This window comes from Acytostelium subglobosum, assembly GCF_000787575.1.
Source record: "Acytostelium subglobosum LB1 DNA, scaffold: scaffold3, whole genome shotgun sequence".
Taxonomy (NCBI): domain Eukaryota; phylum Evosea; class Eumycetozoa; order Acytosteliales; family Acytosteliaceae; genus Acytostelium; species Acytostelium subglobosum.
The window spans coordinates 1,022,156-1,042,409 of record NW_012236529.1 but is presented as its reverse complement, the minus strand read 5'-3'; the positions used below and the strand labels follow the sequence as shown (position 1 = coordinate 1,042,409).

Here is a 20,254-nt window from a genome sequence, read left to right as displayed (position 1 = left end):
AAGCAATGCACAATGTACCCTGGTGATCACTATTGGCTTATAGGAGACGATAGTAGACCTCCTCACTGATGAATTTGAGATCAGAGTGTGAGTTTGGCTTGATGTAATACACAACAACCAGACCGTCAAAGAGCTGCAGTACTGATTGACATTGATGTCACACTTCTGAGCACTGTTTGAGAAGTGGTGGCTACCGGTGGGAAGGAGTAGAACCTGTTCAGTATATCGACTGGGCATTCCATTATGGAGCCGTGTTTAGGAAGGTGCTCTGGCTGGTCTTTGTTTGAACAGCAGTCCAGGTATTGATTAAAGGAATGATTGATTGCTTGTTTGATTCACGTCTAATGGGGTTGCTGCGAATTAACTCAATAACTACTTTAACCAAAAATCGGGTGTGTTTTTCAGAATGAATGAAACTATTGAGATAATAGAGACAAGTCAAACTTTAAAGAAATATACATATACAACACTAGTATTTTAATGGATACATTTACATGTCCTCATTGCAACAATGTTTATGAATCTGTAAACTTACCAACGAGTGAACAACAGACTCTGGATTCAGCATGTCCACACTTACTATGTCATACAATGCTCGTTTCAAAGCAGAATGCACCTTATCAATCTGTATATAACTTAAAGACAAATCGTATGTATCATGCAAACATGCATTATGATGTGATGACATGACAAGACATGACATAGCATGATTCTTACATCTCTGATTGAATGAATGAATGAATGAACTACATCAAACAACAACAAAGTGTTTGGTGTACAGGTACCAGTAGTGATAGCAAACAGGTTCATTAGGTATTTGAGAGATAGGAATGCAGCCAATCCACCAGGATTCTATACAATACATCAGTCACGATCGAGGATCAGCAATACATTTCAAGGCATCACTGTGTTTACACTGAAACGAGTGGACCCTTCATCACAGATCATCATACAGCACAGTCTCTACCTGTCTGCCAATCCACTCAATGATATCACCTACTTTGAATCATTCATTATCAAGAACTACATCGACATCTATGCTCTCATCACTGCACCACTGATAGTTAATCAAGTTGTTGACAACTCAACACATCAACATAGTCACAACATTAACAGCAGCAACAATAGTAGTAATAGTATGAGTATCGACCCCAATAATAATAATAATCATCTTAATAGTAATAATAATAGTATACAACATAACATGGCGAATGCTAATGTATTATTGTATAATGATCAACTAAGGAATCTTCTGAGTGAGGTCTCGGATGATGACGATGACGAGGAGGTGGATGGACGTTGGATAGTGATCACTGGAATACCAAACCAATTGCCGTCATTCCTTTGGCTATCATCTACGATGGACGGTGCCGACACAATCACATTACCAATCAAGTTGGCTCAAAATGACATCCAAACTCTGTCCAATATTCCAGTTACCATCTCTCCATTGATCAAACTTCCATCAATTGCTGTGCAACTTTAATAATAATAAACAATTATTTAATAATAATAATAATAGTATTACTTCCATAATAATTCATTGTTTATTGGTCAATGGTTATAATAAAATAAATATTATTATACCAATCAGTCGAGTGATAACGATTTACAAATATTTGTGTTCAATCATAACACTGAAGTCTGATCTGATCTGATCACATCATTTGATCACTCACCTTATTCGTGTTGATGACGATGATGATGTTCTTCATTCAATTAATCAATCAATGATTAATTGTCAAATGATTGGACATCAGTGAATGACTCCACATTACAACTTTGGACATGAACTAAAATAGACTAGATCAATGTGATGTTGCCCAATACTTGGGACCTATACTCTCTAGTTTACAAATTATAGTTGATTAAAAAGACCATGGAACATATTCCTTTCGACTCTTGGTCAATTGAACAAGTATTTAAACAACATAAACAATCACTCAATTAATATCATCAACAATACTACAATCTGAAGATCCAGTAACATTACAACTACAAATTTACATTACTATACTCTCTAATTAATTAATCCCAGTATCAATACTTTAATAATAATGACTTTCATTCCCAAGCTTATCCTTCTCGTTGCAATGGTTGCAGTTGCATCCTGTCACTTCATTCAAAGCCCACCAATCGGTGGTTACTACGACCCTCACTTTGGTATCCAACAAAACCAATTCTACAACAATGCTCCATTGTACAACCAAAACAACCAACAATATTACCAACAGCTCCAACAGCAGGCTCAGGACCAAAGGAGAGCCTACTTTGAGGCCCAGGTCAACCAGATTGAGAATCAAATCAACCGTTGCAACCAAGAGTCGCAGAGTCTCCAACAGTCAATCTCCCAGCAGCCACAGGGTAATGATGCCACCGCTCTAGCCAACTTCCAGGTTAGAAAGGCTGCTGTCCAGCGCCAGATCAATGACATCGCTCAGAACATCTCCAACCTCCGTAATCAGCAGCAGGAACTCAGACAACTCCAGAACCAGCCCCAGCTCTACAACAATTTCCCACAAGCTCAGTTTGCAGGTGGCCTCTACCAACCAAACACTTTCATTGGTCAACATGTCCATGCTTGGTAAACAACATTAATAAATGTTCCTCCTGATATTTAATTTCAATCATTCTTATTGTCCCTCTACCCCTTTGTTATTCCAAAGAGATAAATTAAGTTAACAATCGTATCCAAACAATCACCACGATCGCTTACCAACGCGACCAATCACTACTGTGGATGGCCAAGAAGATTGTCATCCACTCCCTCCTCTTCTATGAACTTGGTTCAGATATATTGTTCGTTTAGAGAGTTTATTCAATCTCTCAATGTGTTACAGGTGTAGGGTCAAGCGTAGATTACATTATCCATCCGGAGATGCGATGATGGTCAGATAGACATACACGAAGATAGACAGGACTACTACTTGCCAATCCTGACCAGGGATGATGATGCTGCTGTGGACCTTGCTGGATTCTTGGTGTACTTGCGAGATAGTGCCGTTGCCGATGATAGATTACGACTGGTGCGCGCAGTATGCAGTGCATTCTTGGCAATGTGCCAACGATTTTGCTGGGTGCTGTCGCGATGGAATCTTGATGGATATTCTCCCATGCCTCGCTCGATCAACTCTAATATATACATGTCCTCAAGCTTTGGAAGTGCCTGAGAGCTCTTGACCTTTGTGATCTTCTCGTTTGTATTGATCGTGCAGTGGAATGTTGTGAAGAACTGATTACGCGTAAGGATGATTAGTTGGACTTGACCAAAGATTACTCAACCAATCAATCAATAAACTTACATTATCGATATATTGGGCAATATTCTGTAGTGAGCATGAACCACCATTCTCTTGGAGTGCCATGGCCGCCAGATCTAGGATATGCGTTGGGGAGGATGGTCCTTCAAACAACTCGTTGTCCGAAGATGAACTGTCCTCCTCGTCAGACATGGTTGCCTCGTCATTTGATTGGTCCGATTGAGACTTGTTTTCGTCATCCCCGTCATCACCTCCCTTTGCCTCATCGAGTGGTTTCCTTCTCGTTGAGCGTATCGGTCTCTTTGTGCTCTCAATCTTTGGTGACACTTTGCTCTTCTTTGTGTTTGAAGAGGCGACCGTCGTCTTGGACTCGGTGTCGCTCTCTGTCTTCATGGGTGTGATGGTGGTCTCGGCAACGGCCTTGTCTTCGGTTGGCTCTGCATTGGTATCACCTGGTTGGACGGCAGCACTGCCATCCGCATCATCTCCATTGGATTGCTTGCGCTTCCTTCCAAACTTTCGTCGCAGGGATGTGAAGCTGCTGACACCATTCGTGGTGCTGGTACTGCTGTTGGCCACAGTGGTGCCATTGTTGTCGCCCTTGCTCTCATCAGTCTTGATGGGTGGTGTGTCGGGTGGGGAGACAACCGAAACGTCCTCATTCTGTGACTTGACAGGTACTGGTGGACTGGTGCTTGTGGACGTTCGTTTCTTTCGGCTCAGAGGTTGGATTTGTATCTTCATGATTAGTGGCGACGAGTGTTTGGCCGCAGTTGATGTGGTTGTCGTTGATGTAACACTTGTCTCCTGCTTGACCTCTTGCTCGGCAGTCTCTTCAGTGGCGCCACCATCCTCTGCCACCGACTTGTCATTGTTGTTGTCCTCGTCATCGTCCAAATCCTCATCAGACTCTTCCAGCTCGATAGACTTTCCACGAGGACCAAGCATCCACCAACCCTCCCTCTCATGATCACGATGGAACAATTGACTCGCAGAGGATGCATTGGACAATGTTGCAGCAATCACTCGTTTGTGATCGTAAGTATACTTTGTTCCATCACGCTTCCTCAATTTGTTCCATTTCTGTAGATTTGAGTTTGGAATGAACAATGTTAGCATATCATATTCATTCTTTCTGGATTCAACCTGTGTCTTTTAGGACTTACATCTGACATGAACTCCTGAATGGTCGATAGATGGGCAGCTCCACTATGCGCTCTCAATGCTCTAATGATGTATCTCTGTATGGAGCTTAGAGTCTGCTCCTCACCCTTGTCCTCTTCCTTATTCTATGATGTCGGCGGTCAATTAATAATAAGTCCATCTAACTCCATACACTCAAACAGATAAACTTACATCAGAACTGGACTCTGGTTCAGTGATGGGAGCGGCGTTGGTAGTGGCGGCGGACACTGGCTGTGCAGCCTGCCGCTTCCTGCTTCGAAGATAGGAACTGCTGGCCACGGGCCGAGGCTCATCCTCCTGCATGGACTCCTCGCCAAGTGACTTTTCATCATCCTCCATCTCGGAAGTATGATGATCGGACCTCTCGGATGAGTCCTCGGCGGCCTTGCCACCCTCCTTCTCCTTCTCCCTCTCTGCTCGGGCACTGGTGGACCGACGCTTGTTCTTGGCAATTGATTGGAGCAGCTGTTGCTGTTGCTGAAGCTGCTGCTGTTCGGATGCTGCCTTCTTCTTCTGTTTGTTGTGCTGTTGGATAATCAACTGCTGGAAGAATATGGACGGGATATTCTGTTCGACGTCCATCTCGCAGTCGGCATCACTGCCAGCCGACGATGATCTTGCGCTCTCATCACTGGCAACCATACATCCATGTATAAGTGTGACAGTTGTCACGCCCAAACTATTCTGATTGGAGTCCACTGTCAGACTCCTCAATGGTTTACTCTTCTCTCTCATTCTATCTCCTGGTGGTTTGTTAATATTGATATCTCTACATCATATATATGATTGGAGTTAGTTAATGGACAATGATTCAATCATACAATCATTCAATCAATGAATTGACATACATATACTGTTTGGTTGATTGATTTTCCGGTCTGTTGTTCTTGTTATTCTTGTTGTTGTTGATGTTACTTTATACAATATATACACAAACTATATACATGCGCTCGCTACTACTATTGCTGTTGTTGCTGCTGCTGCTGTTGTTAACTTGTCGTCACTTATCCAAGTCTACATGTGTTAACACTACTTAAGTTTAATTGATTGAATGTATGAAATGTATGAATGAACACTTATTGATTGATTGAATGAAATGATTGATAACTATAGTACTTCTCTATCTCTATACCTTTGTACAAATGTATCTCAAGTTCCAACAACCTCTCAGTCACCTGCTAACTTTTCCCAATGCCGCCACTCACTGAGCTTACCTCACTCTCCCCACTCACTTTCCAATTTCTGCAAAGATGGAGTGCAGCGTAGATTGACACACAGATTTTTACCCCCACCCGCTCCGACACCCCCTCGCTCTGGCTCCAACAGCTCTGTTTAATCTTCTGAACAATGTCTGGTGGTGTGTGTTTATGTTATTGCGTGGATGGTTTGAGCGTTATGCCAATACTAATGACATCAACTTGGACATCATCATAGTAGTAATAGTTGGCAGAGTATCAGATCATATTGAGACAACATATATATCTATATAAAGTTTAAATATTAACTGGAGAACCAGTGAAGTACTTTGTTGTTGTTGGGTTTATTGTTTGAATGTATGATTGGGACGATTGGATGTGAATGGTCGGAGGTGTGTGGGTGAAGTTGATGATGTTTTAGGGGCGTTTCATTGCCATGGATCGAGATTCGAACGAGTTTCCTGTCAGTCAAAGCTCGGTAATAATGGGATGGAGAGATTTGAGATTGAATGATTGGTTGATTGGTTGAATGATGGATTGTGTGGAGGTGGAGGAGCGCTGGAGAAGAGGCGAGTGAAGGAGCGTGATTGATTGGAGAGAGTGAGTGAGAGATAGTGATATCGATAATTTGTTAACCTAGTGTACATTATTTGGAGATTGATTGAATGTGATTGTATGTTTGTGTTGCTGTTCAATCGAATTTGGTCGATTATACTGATTGATGATGATGTTGTTGCAGCATCACTATAGTGTTATTTCGCCTGATGTCGACAACCTGCTACTAAAAATATTATCTGCCTATATAGAATGTTGAGTGATGATTAGCGCGGTGGCAGTGGTGGAGTTGGACGACCTGGCTTGGGTGGAGGTGCTCCGCCATTGGGAACACCATTGGGTGCGCCGCCTGGTGCCATATTTGTTGGACGAGGAGGCAGTTTAGCGCCGCCGCCTGCTGGGACGGGTGGACCGGGCGGGCGCGACATTGGTCGCTCGGGCTTTGGTGGAGCGGCGCCGCCTGGCACTGGTGGGTTCGGACGTGGTCCGCCTGGCACTGGTGGGTTGGGACGAGTGGCGCCTGGCACGGGTGGAGTCGGACGCGGTCCACCAGGCGTTGGTGGTGCGCCGGGTGTGGGACGGGGTGCTCCGGTTGGCACGGGTGGACGGGGTGGTCCGCCTGGTGTTGGTGCGGGAGGTCTAGGTGGAACGCCAGTTGGCACTGGTGGACGAGTTGGAGTAGCGCCTGGAGTTGGGGCGGGTGGTCGAGGTGGTGTGGTGCCCGGTGGTGTGTGGGCAGGTGGTCTGGGTGGAGCTCCTTGCTGAGGTGCCATCGATACTGGTCGCGTTGGTGTTGGTGGCATCGGGGCCATCGACACTGGTCTACTAGCTTGTTTAACAGGTACTTTCAGTATTGTTCCTGTGCTCTTTCCACTTGGATATATCTTGATTGATCTCTTAATCTCTGGAACATCGGGTAGTTCCTCTAAAGATCGGAAGCTCCATCGGTCAGAGCCATCGTATAAATCTATAAATTCGATATAATAATCGTCATCATCCATCATCATAATGAGTAGTTGATTGTTTGTTTGATCGTTATAGTCGTTAGTTTATGAGCCTGAGTGTGTCGTTCGTGATGTAGTCTGATATGTACCATTCTCCTGAGGTTGCATCTCGTAGTTCATTGATGTCTATCGACACGACCTTATAAAATGTGTGTTTCTATCTATTTGCCTGTTTTATCCAAGCAATCTATCTATCTCTAGCTATCTGTCTATCTATCTGTTTGTCTCTATCCTCTCACTAGCTAGTATCTCTCTATCTATCCTATTTATAATATGATATAGTTGGTCAGTATCCACGTCCTGCTGGGAAAAGGAACTAATATTGTGTAGAAAGGGGATGAACAACAACAACAAGGAACAACAAGGAACAACAAAGAACAACAGGAACAACAAAGATAAGATAAGAACCCAACAACATACGATATATGCTAACATATATGTGAAATATACATATAACAACTAGTAATTATATATATATTTGTTTGTTTGTGTGTATCTTTGGTATATATTTGTGTATGAGTGAGTGTGAATGGCTGCTGTTGTCGTGCTTCGTTTGAACACACACACACCCAGAGCAAACCCACATTATCAACAACTAATACAACAACAACATGGTGAGATGGGTGACTGAATGACTGAATGACTGACTGATTGAGGTGTGTGTGATTACTTGTTGCGAATCGTTATTGTAATGTATGTATCTATGTACATGTAATGCTATCTATTCTATGTATGATCAACAACACATCATCATCTCCTCCTCCTCTTCTAATCTAAACTATCAGTCAGTCAGTCGGTGAGATAGAAAGAACTAATTTTGCACCTGTTTGTTGTTGGTGTTGTTGTTATCGCCACTGTTATTGTTGATGTTGTTTTTGTTGCAAGACAACAGACGATCAATTGTGTTTATATCGATGACAATGAATTGAATGAAAGGCATACCTGTATGTCGAATAGAGAATTATCTATGTAGGTAAATATATATAATAAGAATGAATAATGTGTTTATCTGTTTGAGTAGTTTTGTTTTTGTGGTTTGACAGACAACAGAGTTCTGAATTGTTTTTGTATCACGCAGTCAGTCCTTTGTTCATGTCAGACCACTCTGTGTTGATGCAATCAAAATTGTATTTAAAATTAAAATTGTTGATGATGACTTCAAATAATGACAATCTAAAGTGTGTTGCAGCTTTGCCCCTTTCTTCAATCATTGTCAAGGTATTCCAAGTCTTGGAATAGAACAGCCTGGTAAAGTTTAATTAATTAATTATTTATAAACAAGTTCTCTTTCTCTGTTTATTTGAATAGATATATATTACATGTATGACAGATATAAAGTGGAGTACAGTGATTCGAAGAACAGGATGATCTTTTGTTGTGTTGACCAACAAACTCATTTTTTTCAAATTCCTTTCCTTGTTTTGATGATTCTGGAGATGAGTTGAAGGGATGAATGAATCAACAACCCCTCACTTTGATACATCATTTATTATACGAACCAAACTTATTTGTATTCTATCTATCTATCTATTTGTATATTTATACACTATTTATATAATATACACTTTATATATATATAAATATTGGAGTGGAGTTTGAATAAACTAAAACATCATCATGTTCAGACTCAAAGAGCTTCAGAAGAAGCAGCAACAACAGCAGGCAGCAGCTGCAGCAGCACCAACGAATGGAACTGAGACAACGACAACATCAGCGGCAGCTTCAACAACTGCACCATCATCACAGACAGAGGTCACAGAGATGAAGAGACAGAACTCCAACGATTTGAAGGAGATCAGAAGACAAAAGTCCAAAGAGAGCTACTTCTCACTCAAGACCAAGCAGTCGTCAGACCTCAACTCTGGAGGAAAGAGAGCCAACCCAGCAGAGCTTCGTGCTCAGAAAGGTATTGTGTATATTCAATGTTGATTGTTTGATTGTTGTTCAAATTCACTAACATGTTTGAATGACCTGTGATACACAGACGTCGACGAGATGGAGCTGCCACCTGGTTGCAAGGTCCACTTCAAGGATACCAACGATATCCTTAACTTCACATTAGACGTTACTCCAACTGATGGTAAAGTATCAATGAAACAATGTTTGAACATCAAACAAGACATACTCATTCAATAATTCAATCATTCAATCAATCAATAGGTCTCTATCAGAATGCTACATTCAAGTTTACGATTAATATTCCAAACACCTACCCATACGATCCACCCAAGGTTCACTGCGACACATTAGTATATCATCCAAACATTGATTTAGAAGGTCATGTTTGTTTGAACATTCTAAGGCAAGACTGGATGCCAGTGCTCAACATTGGCACCGTCATCTTTGGTCTCATGACCCTCTTTTTGGAGCCCAACCCAGATGATCCTTTGAACAAGGGTATGTATACATCATCGTCATCATCCATTCATTTATCTACTTACACATTAACCTAACGACAATAACAACAAACAGAGGCTGCACAATTGATGATAGACAACAACAAGAGCTTCGAAGCAAATGTGAGGTCTTCATTGCGTGGAGGATACATATCAAATCGCCAGTTCCCCAAGCTCTTGTAATCAACAATCAATCAACAACAATAACGTATACCATCTCCACACAACTCCACCAAACCCATTCCCCACTATTTACATTTGTGGATGGCATCATATCAAGAGTATGCATGTCACATCAATACCAGCAGACAGCCGCATTACTATCGTATCAATCAACATCAATCACATCAACAATATCATCATCATTCCAGCAGCACTTTAGAATAAAACAGATCCAAACAAATGTCCAGATCCTGCTTGAACATCACCATGGCAACAATGCATTGAGCCAGCCTATCTCAGATCTGAACTCCGGAGAGTTGTATGACTATTCATCTGTCGTCAGTCATGTCTGACAGACTACGGACCTCACCCACCCATACAACGACATCCGATGAGTATCTGTGTGGGAGATACACGAATCATTGTGTGTGTGAGGGTGTGTGATTTAGTTCGTTCCAGTTCGGAGCATGCCTGCTCAAACCTGATGGGGATATGATACAATGACGAGTACGTCAAGCTTCGGTCGGGAATGGAATGGCATTGTTGTTATCAATATGTGTAAGTGGGTTGAGCCAGATTGTAACAGGTACACTAATGCCATTTGTTGTAAGACTACTATCTATCAATGGATGTGATACAACTTGCCAAGCCAAAGGGACTCCAACAATAATAATAATACAAGTAGTTGTTGTCTTCAGATAGATAGATAGGTTCGACTTTACAAACATTACCATTACATTATAATACCAACAACCAACCAATCGAACAAATCAAAAATGGCAACAAACAGACCTATATTACAATTGACCAGTTACTTTCTACTATTGCTATGTGTTGGAACTATTGCGATTGAAGCCATCAACTTAAACGATAAACTTGGCAACTGCTTCTACTATCCATCATCATGTACCAAGACATCTACATGTGTGGTGGGAGTAAATCAGAAGGCAACATGTGTTAAACAAGGTATGATTGATTGATTGATTGATTGATCAGGTGGATACACTAAATCTAACTTCTATATAATATAAAGGTGCCACAGGAGTTAGTCTAGTTACAAAGGTTACACAGTCATTCTATGATGTTGGAATCTCAAAGACTATTAATGTGTATGAGGTGGATATTATTAATAGTTCTGGAGCACAGCTGCGAGGATTCCAAGTGGCAACAAAGGATAAGCTGCCACTGAGGGATCACCTTGCATTCTGGAGTGCTGAGAGAATGCCCAATGGTGACTTTGTAATGCCGCCACACCAAGTTGTCATCAACAATGGTACAACATTCCCATTCGGGTAAGTATCTAATTGACTAGAGAGAGAGGGTTGGAGTGGAGGGAGATTGGATGGATTATTAGTATGGTCATGGTACTTACTTATACCTTTTCTTCTTGTTTGGAACAGTTTCATGGCGACGACTGCTCTGGAGCCATCATTCCTTAGGATTAAATCATTAACTTTTTAAATTAATATATATACAGATACAAACATAATATATAGTTATAATATATATTCCATTCACTGCCTCGACACCTGGTAATAAATTATTAATTACATTACAAAATATATGTTAAGGTTGTATGTGTAAGGGTATGAGTAGGGTCAAGGGTAAGGGTAAGGGTAGTATTGTTATCTATCTATGTTATACTTATAATAATAATAATAATAATAATAATATTATTGATGGTAATAGTTATATTTAATATGGTAGGTAGTATATATTATGATAATAGAGAGTAGTGTTTGACTAATGAATGGAATGTAATATGGAGGATGTGATGGACATCCATCCACTCTTTGGCCAAAAATAAAGGTCATCACTTCTTAAATGATACCTGCAGTACCTTACCTTCGACTTGGATACCGTTGAGTGAATTGATGGCAGAGACTGCATCCTGGAAGTTGACCATCCTAACGAATCCATAACCTTTGCAAGCCTGTGTGATTGGATCCTTGACGATCTTTACACTGGCAATGGCACCCGATGGACTGAACAGACGGTACAGCAGTGCGTCATCAGCATCGGGCGGCAGGTTGTAGACGTACAGGTTGGTTGGGTCAGCTCCAAATCCACCGGCCATCATTGGTGCCTGTATATGTGGCATTGGTGGCTGCAGCAGTTGTGTGTGTTAGTCGTGTTGGAGTTGTGGCGCGTGTGTACGCTTAACATACCATATAGTAAGCGGCAGATGGATATACTACTGGACCAGAGTGTGCTGGGTATGGGGAGTATCGGACGTTTGTTGGCCTGCCACCGCGGACCGACGTTTTCATCCTCCTTTGTGACTTCTCCTCGTCAGAGTCGGCGTACTTTACAACGATTGGACGTGTGGCACCTGGGAACTTGTAGTTGCTCAGACCTTTGATGGCTTTGGCTGCCGACTCGTCATCGGCGAAACGGACCAACGCCTGGCCCCTGCTGGTGTTGGTGACAATGTCCATCAGTATCTTGGACTCTAAGATTGTTCCGTAGCTTGAGAACAAGCTGACCAGTTGGTCCGATGTGAAGTTATAGGGTAGTCCTTTGATGTATAGGTTGTCGGTCGATTGGGAATACTGTTGATCATCCATCTGCATGTGGCTGCTGTGACTGTTGTGATTGCTGTGACTACTGTGACTGCTGTGACCACCATGACCACTGTGACCACTGTGGCTGCTGCTGTGGCTGCTGCTGTGACTGCTGTGATGTGATTGGTCCCTTGAAGTTGATGCAGAGTCATTGTTCGCGTAGCGTACAAGTAGCATCTTTGACTCAACCTTTGCTCCATTCATCGCTTGTATTGCTGCTTGAGCTGTTGGTTGGTTGAGAGGAGATGATGATGGTGTTAGAGAGTGTTTTGTCGTTGTTTGGATGATCATCCTCTTACCTGATGAGTTGTCTCTGTATCTTACAAAGCCGAATCCTCTGCTTTGACCAGTGTGTAGGTCGACCATGACACGACAAGAGTCAATATCTCCATAGCGATCAAACATCTCGCGCAATGATGCTTCGGTTATTGATGTTGGAAGGAAGTTGACAAAGAGGTTGCCAGAGTTACCATCCGAGTCGCGCTTAGCACCTGACGACGAAGATGACGAACTATGTCGTCTGTCTGATGACCTGTCCGACCTGTCCGATCTGTCTGATTTACTTCTTGGTGCGCGCTCTTCATCCGAGTCATTGTCACGATCACGATCACGGTCACGATCATGGCTACGATCATGTGATGATCCATTATCACGATCATTGTCACGATCATTATCACGAGTACGGTCATTGTCGTCGTTATCATTATCATTATCATTGTCATTGTCATTGTGTTGTGTTGTAGTGGATGTTGTTGTGCTGGCTGACTTGTATTCAGGTTGTGGAGAGGATGATCGACGTCGTGACGCTGCCGGTGAAGGTGATCTTCTAGTCGTTTCTATTGGAGAAGAATCAGGTTCATATTTAGGTGACATATTTGAAGGGCTATCCATTATTAATTAATTAATCAATTGATTGATTGATTGATAAGTTATGTGTGAATATATATATAAATTGAATGAGTTGGTGAGCGAATGAATGAATGAATTAAAGAACAAGTTCATTTCAGATCTGAACCACACACAAATATTTCGTTTGTTTGTTTATTTGTTTGTCAATATTATTTTGGTTTATTTCTTTATCATCTGGATTTTGGTTTGTACAAACTTATAGATGTCATCTTGGGATTGAAGGACCTTGTATCCATCTCTTGGGTATATACAAGTAGTAGTTCAAATTACTTTAAGGTTTGATGTAGGTCTCATTTTGAAATGCGCCATGAAGTGGTCAAAGTTGGTGAGTGTAGTGTGTTTGAATAGAAGGAGGGCACTGACAATGTGGTTCCCTCAGCCTAAGTATTTGTTATCTACATCAAAGTAACACAACCAATAATCCAATCAATTTGTAGTTCATTATCCTTGATGTGGATTGGATTGCATATACCCAAATCGATTCTGATTTGATGTGTTACCAAATCATCAGGGAGGGATATGTTTAAAGTGTTAGGGTACCATTCTGTAAATAAATCATCATTCTTCATCCAGTTCAACTTTACATATATATATTCTAAATAATGAATAAACAATATCTTATACTTATTTTAGTTTTAACCTTATTGGCAGTGGCAAACTCAAATAAGAAAGAAGGCAAAAATAATGATGTTTGTAAGTTGACATTATATTTTAATGCTCATTACCTTTCTAACTCTTTGATGTTCTATTTTTTTAGTCACTACAATTGCCAAACAATCCAGTTCTGGATCATCAATTGCCACAACAATTGTATCTACATCTGGAACTGCCAAGCAATCATCGTCTATGGCTGAAACAGATGTAACAACCACTGCTCAATCTACCATTGCTACAACCATATTCACCTCTACTTCAGGAGGGAAAGGTTCATCCGGTAAACCAACTTCATCAATTGCCGCCACCATAGTGACCAGTTCAGCCAAACCAACTACTTCTCTTGAAACCGTAGCATCGACTATCTCCAGCCCGACCTCAGGTACAATTGCCACTACCTTTAATGTTGAAGTAACATTCAATTCTACTGGCCCCTCTAGTGGTTTATCAGGTCCAAAGACTTCTGGAATGATGACATTATCCTCCTCATCACCAGCCACAGTGAGCACTACCAGTGACGAATCAGGCCCAACTGCCAACACACACTCAATGGACACAACGACTACCAGTGGAGGTTCTGGAGCTACCTCATCTAGTGAATCAGAATCAACAACAACAACAACAACATCATCAAAAGACCCGGATAAGTCTCACAAGAAAGTCCAGGTCAACATTCTGGCGTTCTACGACCAGGACATGAGTGGGGAAGCCTATGGTCAGTCACCATTCTCCGATGTGGTACTCAATGTAATTATGACTCTTGATGAAGGCACACTCTACATGACCGCTGAATATGATGAGGACGAGAAGGTGTATGAATTCTGGAAGGTTATACCTGGAGAGTACTGTATCGAGGTTCAGGATCCATCCGAACTCTATGAGACCGGTCCAATTGGTTATGGACCAGATAGCACTCACAACCAATTCTCCAATGGCACATATTGTACAGAGATTACCAATATCAATGATGAAGGAGATAGAGTGTCCATCAAGAATATCCAACTTGGAATGATTAAAATTGAATGAGCAATGAGCAAGTTAGTTTACAAATGATTGGGGAGTTTGTTATTGATGTGCACAATTGGGTTTGGTTTGGTTTGGTTGGGGATTGATTGGAAGAGAAAATGAAGAAATAATGATATATGATTGAGACCAGACGGTTAGCCAAGTGGACGACCACTTCCTCCACAAGAGAGAGGCACGCACGCATATTGACATGCTTGATTAATGTGGAGGTGTTGGACGACGAACAACTGGATAATGCGTTATCTCATACTCGTCATCCATGTACTCCTCCTCAGATGAATCGTCGTCGTCATAGTATTGGTCTTGCAGTGTGAGCTTGGTGGGCAGTGCCGAGTTGATATACTGTTGTTGCTCGTCATCGTCGTCACGCAGCTCTACATCGGAAGACCATTCTGATGTGGTCGTGTCATCATCGTCCTCTAGATCGTCATGTGCCGCCTGTACTCCAGCCACCTGATGAGTGGGTGGCGCAGGTGGATGAAGTGGTGCCTGGCTGCTGCGATGGATTGGCAGGTCCGATTGATCAGAGTCGCTGTTGTTGCCTCCGTCCTCATCATCTGCATCATCAGTGATATTGGCTCGCGTTGGTTGTGGTGGGATGATGGCCATGGGCGCCTGGTTCGTGGCAAAGATTGGGAGCTTGCCAGGCTTGCCAGACTTGGCTGGCTTGTCGCCACCCTCGTCCTCGCTGTCTGTGAAATCGTCCTCCTTCTTTGCCTTCTCCTTCTCGGCCTGTATCTGCTGCTTCTCGAGCTCCAACTGCTTGGCGGCGCGCTGCTCGCGTCTGATCTTCCTGTTCTCGCGACGCTCCAAACGCTCCTGCTTGCTGCGCAGCTTTCTCTGCTCCTCTTCCTTGATGTGCTCGATACGTTTCTTCTTGGGGTCGTCCTCCACCTCCACCTTGGCCTTGGCGGGCACGGTGGCGTGTGGGTTGAGCACGTTGGTCATGGTGCTGTACACCTTGGCCGAATCGCTGCGCTCCTCGTCCGTGACGGGCGATGTGTCCAGCAGTGTCAGGCCTTTCAGACGATGCACGACGTACAGACGGTAGTCCCTGTACTCTCGCAGTGAGTGTCCATTGAAGAAGTTTGGACATGCTTCATTCTTTAGCATACTGAGTGTCTTTAAGTTTGGCATGGCCTCTGCCACACGATCAATGAATACACTTAGGTTTGTAATCATATTACTATTGACCCATAATGTATTCAGATTATGCAATTGAGGTAACTTTGTATGTTGTGTCATCCTATTATCATCCAATACCAATGTATGTAATCTTTTAAATCCTTCAAGTATACTCAAGTCCCTGATTGTGATTGAGTTGAGTTGAATGAGTGAGTGAGTGATTGTTTGATTGATTGAATAACAGTTGTTGAGTTGAACTCACTTGTCTAGATGATTGGAGGATAGATCCAGCTCCTTGACTGAAGAACCGAAACGTTCAACAATCTGTGGATTGATCTCTGTCATGTTCCTGTAAGCAAGGTCAAGTCTCTCGACCTTTACTTCGGTCTCAATACCCCTTGCCATTAGTTAGTTGTTGTGTTAGTTGTAGTATTACACTGACTATTCGTCAGCTGAGTGAATGTGTATATGTAAATGTATATTTATAAGTATGTTTATGTGTTATTGGTGTCTTGTGAAATGAAAGGCTACACCTTGTTCGCGAAGAAATTGATTGAAAATCTCACAACTATTTGTTCCTCGAACATTCTTACACATAATATCTAATTCTGGGTTGAGGTCATTCTTGGTCGGTCAATGCTTTGCATTGTGTTGGAATATGACCAATCAATTAATCAATCAATGATAGGTTGACCAATTGTGATCTAACTCTTCACTGACTCATGAATGAATCAAGTTTATGCCAAACACACAATGAATCAGAACGAGAGAAAGAGAGATAGAGAAAGAGAAGAGAGAATAGGATATATGGTTTGTTTATTAAACAATAACGACAATACTCATTGGGATTGGTTTATGCAATCCAGAGCTTGTCCAAGGCATCCTTGACGTTGTTGATCTGAGACTTGAGGTTGGACGACTCGTCTTGGAGGACGGAGCAGGCAACGACTGGGCGGGAGACGTTGCAGACACGACCAAGCTCGGTCTTGGATGGAACGAACACGTATGGGATGTTCTTGTCCTCACACAATAGAGGCACGTGAAGGACGATCTCGAGTGGCTCGGCGTCGGCAGCCAACACAACAAACTCAGCAGTGCTACGAGAGACAGACTTGGTCACCTCGTTAGCTCCCTTCTTGAGTTGGTTGTAGTTGTTGGCCTGCTGGACCAAATCCAAAATAGTGATCGTCAACTTGTGGTCAGCCAATGGCTTGGCCTTTGGGTTATGCTCAGAAGAATCAGACTAAATATAAAGTTGATCGTATTCGTTAATGTTAATATTTGTTTGATTGATTACATTTGTTTGAATGATTATACATACCATTGTTAATTGTTATATACTTTGTTACGACAAGCTAAATGCTTCACTTCCTTCTTCACTGCAAGAGAATAGGTAATTTAAGTTATATGTTTGATTGAATGCAAGGGGATGCGTTGAAATGAAAACGAGAAGCGAGCGATTCCCACTTCATTCGCGTCCTCAAAGAGTCGACTTTTGAAAGTTTTTGAAACAACGAGTCTCAAACAAAACGAAGAATTAAATTAAATGTAATATAATATAATATAATATGTGTATTTGTAATAAGGATGAACAATCATTAATGGTAAACAACCTTTGGCTTGGAGTTGGCGCCATCAGTGGAAGCAGTGATGGTTCCAATTTGGTAGACGGTCTCGTTGTTTTGACGGAGTTGCTCGGCGATGCTTTGGGCCTTGTCGGCGTCGGCAATGACTACCATACCAATGCCACAGTTGAATGTGCGCAGAAGCTCCAATTGCTCCATCTTGCCAATGGCGTTGAGCCATTGGAATACGGGCGGCAGGGTCCAGGAGTTGAGGTCGACGGTGGCGTCCATGCCGTTGGGCAGGACACGGGGCAGGTTCTCGGTGATACCACCTCCGGTGATGTGAGCCAGACCGTTGACACCGCCGGCGCGGATCGCTTGCAGACAGGACAGGACGTAGAGACGGGTGGGGGTGAGCAGGGCTTGGCCTAGGGTCTTGTTCTGCTCGAATGGTGCGGGCAGGTCATAGACGGAGCCGCCGTTTGGATTGACCAGACCGGACTTCTTCTCGACCAGGTAACGCACCAATGAGTAGCCGTTGGAGTGCACACCGGATGAGGCGAGGGCCAGCAGGACATCGCCAGGCTTGATGTTCTTGGGCAGCATCTGATCACGCTCGACGGCACCCACGGCGAATCCAGCAAGATCATACTCGCCATCTCTGTACATACCGGGCATCTCGGCGGTCTCACCTCCGATCAGAGCGCAACCAGAGTTCTTGCAACCCTTGGCAATGCCTCCAATGACCTTGGTGGCAACGTCGACGTGGATGCGGCCAGTTGCAAAGTAGTCGAGGAAGAAAAGGGGCTCGGCGCCTTGAACCAAAACGTCGTTGACGCACATGGCAACGAGGTCAATGCCAATGTCGTCGTGCAGACCGATCTCCTGGGCGATCTTGAGCTTCGTGCCAACACCGTCGGTACCCGAGACGAGGATTGGGTCTCTGAAGCCGGCGGCCTTTGTGTCGAACAGGGCACCGAATCCACCGAGGTCGCTGACACATCCGCTTCTGGTGGTGGCCTTGGCCATTGGGGCAATGCTGTCGACGACGGCATCTCCACGCTCAATGTCCACACCCGACTCGCTGTAGGAGACGGCGGATGTCTGCTTCTTGGCGTTCTCGAGGAAGTTGAGTGCCTTGCGGCCAATGTCCGATCTGAATTGTCTGCCCTGGAAGTCGATGGTCTTGTTGCCTTCGTAGCACAGCTGGATGGCGCGCTCCAAACATGTGTTGATGCTGGTGGTGGAGAGGACACGACCGCCGTTGGTGACGAGGCTGCCAGCGGTAACGGTGGTACCTGCCTGGAACACCATCATGTCGTCGGTGAATGGGGCATCGGCGCCCTTGATCTCGCGGCCCTTTGGGTATGCGTCGGGGTAGCCCTCAGAGGCAGACACGACGGTGACGGCGTAGGCCTGCTTCCACTTTATATCGATACTGTCGAGACGACCGTCGCAGCAGGCCTCAATGACCTCGAGCAGCTCGGTCTCGAGCAGGGGCAGAACGACCTGTGTCTCTGGATCGCCCATGCGGCAGTTAAACTCGAGTGTGTTGATGGCGCCAGACTTGGACACCATCAAACCGGCAAAGAGAACACCGACGAATGGTCTGCCCTCACGTCTCATACCGTCTACGGTTGGCTTGATGATTGTGTCGAGCACGCGGTCCATAGTTGGACCAAAGCCGGTACGCGAAGCTACCTTGCGATCTGTAATGAATGGGGCGGGGGCGTAGGCGCCCATACCTCCAGTGTTTGGTCCCTGGTCGTTATCAAACACTCTCTTGTGGTCCTGTGCTGCGGGCATCACGGCAACGGAGTAGCCGTCGGTGAAGGCCATGACAGAGGCCTCCTCGCCGTCCAGGAACTCCTCGACGACGACCTGATCGCCAGCGGTGCCAAACTCGCGGTCCACCATGATCTTCTTGAGGGCGTCCTTGGCCTCCTGCTTGTTTGATGGGATGAGCACACCCTTGCCGGCAGCGCAGCCACTGGCCTTGACGACGACGTTGTAGTCGATGGCGTCAATGTGTGCGATGGCGGCGTTGTAGTCGGTGAAGGTGCTGTAGCGGGCGGTGGGGATGCTGTGGCGGGCAAAGAAGTCCTTGCAGAACACCTTGCTGCCCTCGATTTCGGCGGCGCGTTGGCTTGGGCCAAACACACGCAGTCCACGGCGCTTCAAGCCGTCAGTAATACCATCGACCAGTGGCACCTCTGGGCCAACAACGACCAACTCTACATTATGAAGTGCGGCGGCATCTGCCACAGCAGTAGCATTAACAGCGACCTCTGGCAAGTTTACGATACGGCCACCCGATGTCGAAGCACTTCCATTTCCGGGCACCATATATACCTTGTCAACCTTGTTAGATTGTAACAGTTTCCTGTGTAATGTTATATCATCAGCCTGTATTGTAAGTACTTGTGTTTGCAACAATGACAACAACAATGACCTCTTTTATCGCATCATTGATTGTTCGTTCGTTTGATTGATAGATTGATTGATCAACAACACATACCATGCAATAGCATGCTCACGTGAACCAGAACCAATAACAATGATGTTAGTCATTCTGTTATATATTTGTAATTATATATATAATGTAATATAAGTAGATATAGATAGATAGAGAGTGTTGTTAACTCACATTTGA

At 43.8% G+C, this 20,254-nt stretch overlaps 10 protein-coding genes across 10 annotated transcripts; 5 read left to right on the top strand and 5 right to left on the bottom strand.

The window, feature by feature from the left end:
- Positions 1 to 591: 591 nt before the first annotated feature.
- SAMD00019534_019020 (hypothetical protein) lies at positions 592 to 1,486 on the top strand (the record flags this gene model as incomplete). Its single annotated transcript, XM_012902493.1, has 2 exons — positions 592 to 649; positions 768 to 1,486. 2 exons carry the CDS (start codon positions 592 to 594, stop codon positions 1,484 to 1,486), a joined length of 777 nt encoding a protein of 258 aa, XP_012757947.1.
- Positions 1,487 to 2,093: 607 nt separating this feature from the next.
- SAMD00019534_019010 (hypothetical protein) lies at positions 2,094 to 2,588 on the top strand (the record flags this gene model as incomplete). The annotated part of the gene is made up of 1 exon (XM_012902492.1): positions 2,094 to 2,588. The coding sequence occupies one exon, from the start codon at positions 2,094 to 2,096 to the stop codon at positions 2,586 to 2,588; it is 495 nt and encodes a 164-aa protein (XP_012757946.1).
- A 335-nt stretch (positions 2,589 to 2,923) lies between these two features.
- On the bottom strand, positions 2,924 to 5,087 carry SAMD00019534_019000 (hypothetical protein; the record flags this gene model as incomplete). Its single annotated transcript, XM_012902491.1, has 4 exons — positions 2,924 to 3,232; positions 3,303 to 4,343; positions 4,427 to 4,549; positions 4,617 to 5,087. The coding sequence occupies 4 exons, from the start codon at positions 5,085 to 5,087 to the stop codon at positions 2,924 to 2,926; spliced, it is 1,944 nt and encodes a 647-aa protein (XP_012757945.1).
- Positions 5,088 to 6,465: 1,378 nt separating this feature from the next.
- On the bottom strand, positions 6,466 to 7,320 carry SAMD00019534_018990 (hypothetical protein; the record flags this gene model as incomplete). The annotated part of the gene is made up of 2 exons (XM_012902490.1): positions 6,466 to 7,163; positions 7,290 to 7,320. Coding segments are annotated over 2 exons (729 nt in total), but the record flags the coding sequence as incomplete, so codon positions are not given.
- Positions 7,321 to 8,817: 1,497 nt separating this feature from the next.
- Positions 8,818 to 9,779, top strand: SAMD00019534_018980 (hypothetical protein; the record flags this gene model as incomplete). The annotated part of the gene is made up of 4 exons (XM_012902489.1): positions 8,818 to 9,106; positions 9,185 to 9,280; positions 9,361 to 9,597; positions 9,673 to 9,779. 4 exons carry the CDS (start codon positions 8,818 to 8,820, stop codon positions 9,777 to 9,779), a joined length of 729 nt encoding a protein of 242 aa, XP_012757943.1.
- A 755-nt stretch (positions 9,780 to 10,534) lies between these two features.
- On the top strand, positions 10,535 to 11,254 carry SAMD00019534_018970 (hypothetical protein; the record flags this gene model as incomplete). The annotated part of the gene is made up of 3 exons (XM_012902488.1): positions 10,535 to 10,724; positions 10,792 to 11,050; positions 11,236 to 11,254. 3 exons carry the CDS (start codon positions 10,535 to 10,537, stop codon positions 11,252 to 11,254), a joined length of 468 nt encoding a protein of 155 aa, XP_012757942.1.
- A 221-nt stretch (positions 11,255 to 11,475) lies between these two features.
- On the bottom strand, positions 11,476 to 13,195 carry SAMD00019534_018960 (hypothetical protein; the record flags this gene model as incomplete). Its single annotated transcript, XM_012902487.1, has 4 exons — positions 11,476 to 11,501; positions 11,604 to 11,865; positions 11,927 to 12,546; positions 12,622 to 13,195. 4 exons carry the CDS (start codon positions 13,193 to 13,195, stop codon positions 11,476 to 11,478), a joined length of 1,482 nt encoding a protein of 493 aa, XP_012757941.1.
- Positions 13,196 to 14,356: 1,161 nt separating this feature from the next.
- On the top strand, positions 14,357 to 14,911 carry SAMD00019534_018950 (hypothetical protein; the record flags this gene model as incomplete). Its single annotated transcript, XM_012902486.1, has 1 exon — positions 14,357 to 14,911. The coding sequence occupies one exon, from the start codon at positions 14,357 to 14,359 to the stop codon at positions 14,909 to 14,911; it is 555 nt and encodes a 184-aa protein (XP_012757940.1).
- A 201-nt stretch (positions 14,912 to 15,112) lies between these two features.
- On the bottom strand, positions 15,113 to 16,441 carry SAMD00019534_018940 (hypothetical protein; the record flags this gene model as incomplete). The annotated part of the gene is made up of 2 exons (XM_012902485.1): positions 15,113 to 16,217; positions 16,299 to 16,441. Coding segments are annotated over 2 exons (1,248 nt in total), but the record flags the coding sequence as incomplete, so codon positions are not given.
- A 448-nt stretch (positions 16,442 to 16,889) lies between these two features.
- Positions 16,890 to 19,947, bottom strand: SAMD00019534_018930 (hypothetical protein; the record flags this gene model as incomplete). The annotated part of the gene is made up of 3 exons (XM_012902484.1): positions 16,890 to 17,279; positions 17,378 to 17,415; positions 17,778 to 19,947. The coding sequence occupies 3 exons, from the start codon at positions 19,945 to 19,947 to the stop codon at positions 16,890 to 16,892; spliced, it is 2,598 nt and encodes an 865-aa protein (XP_012757938.1).
- Between the last annotated feature and the right edge of the window lie 307 nt (positions 19,948 to 20,254).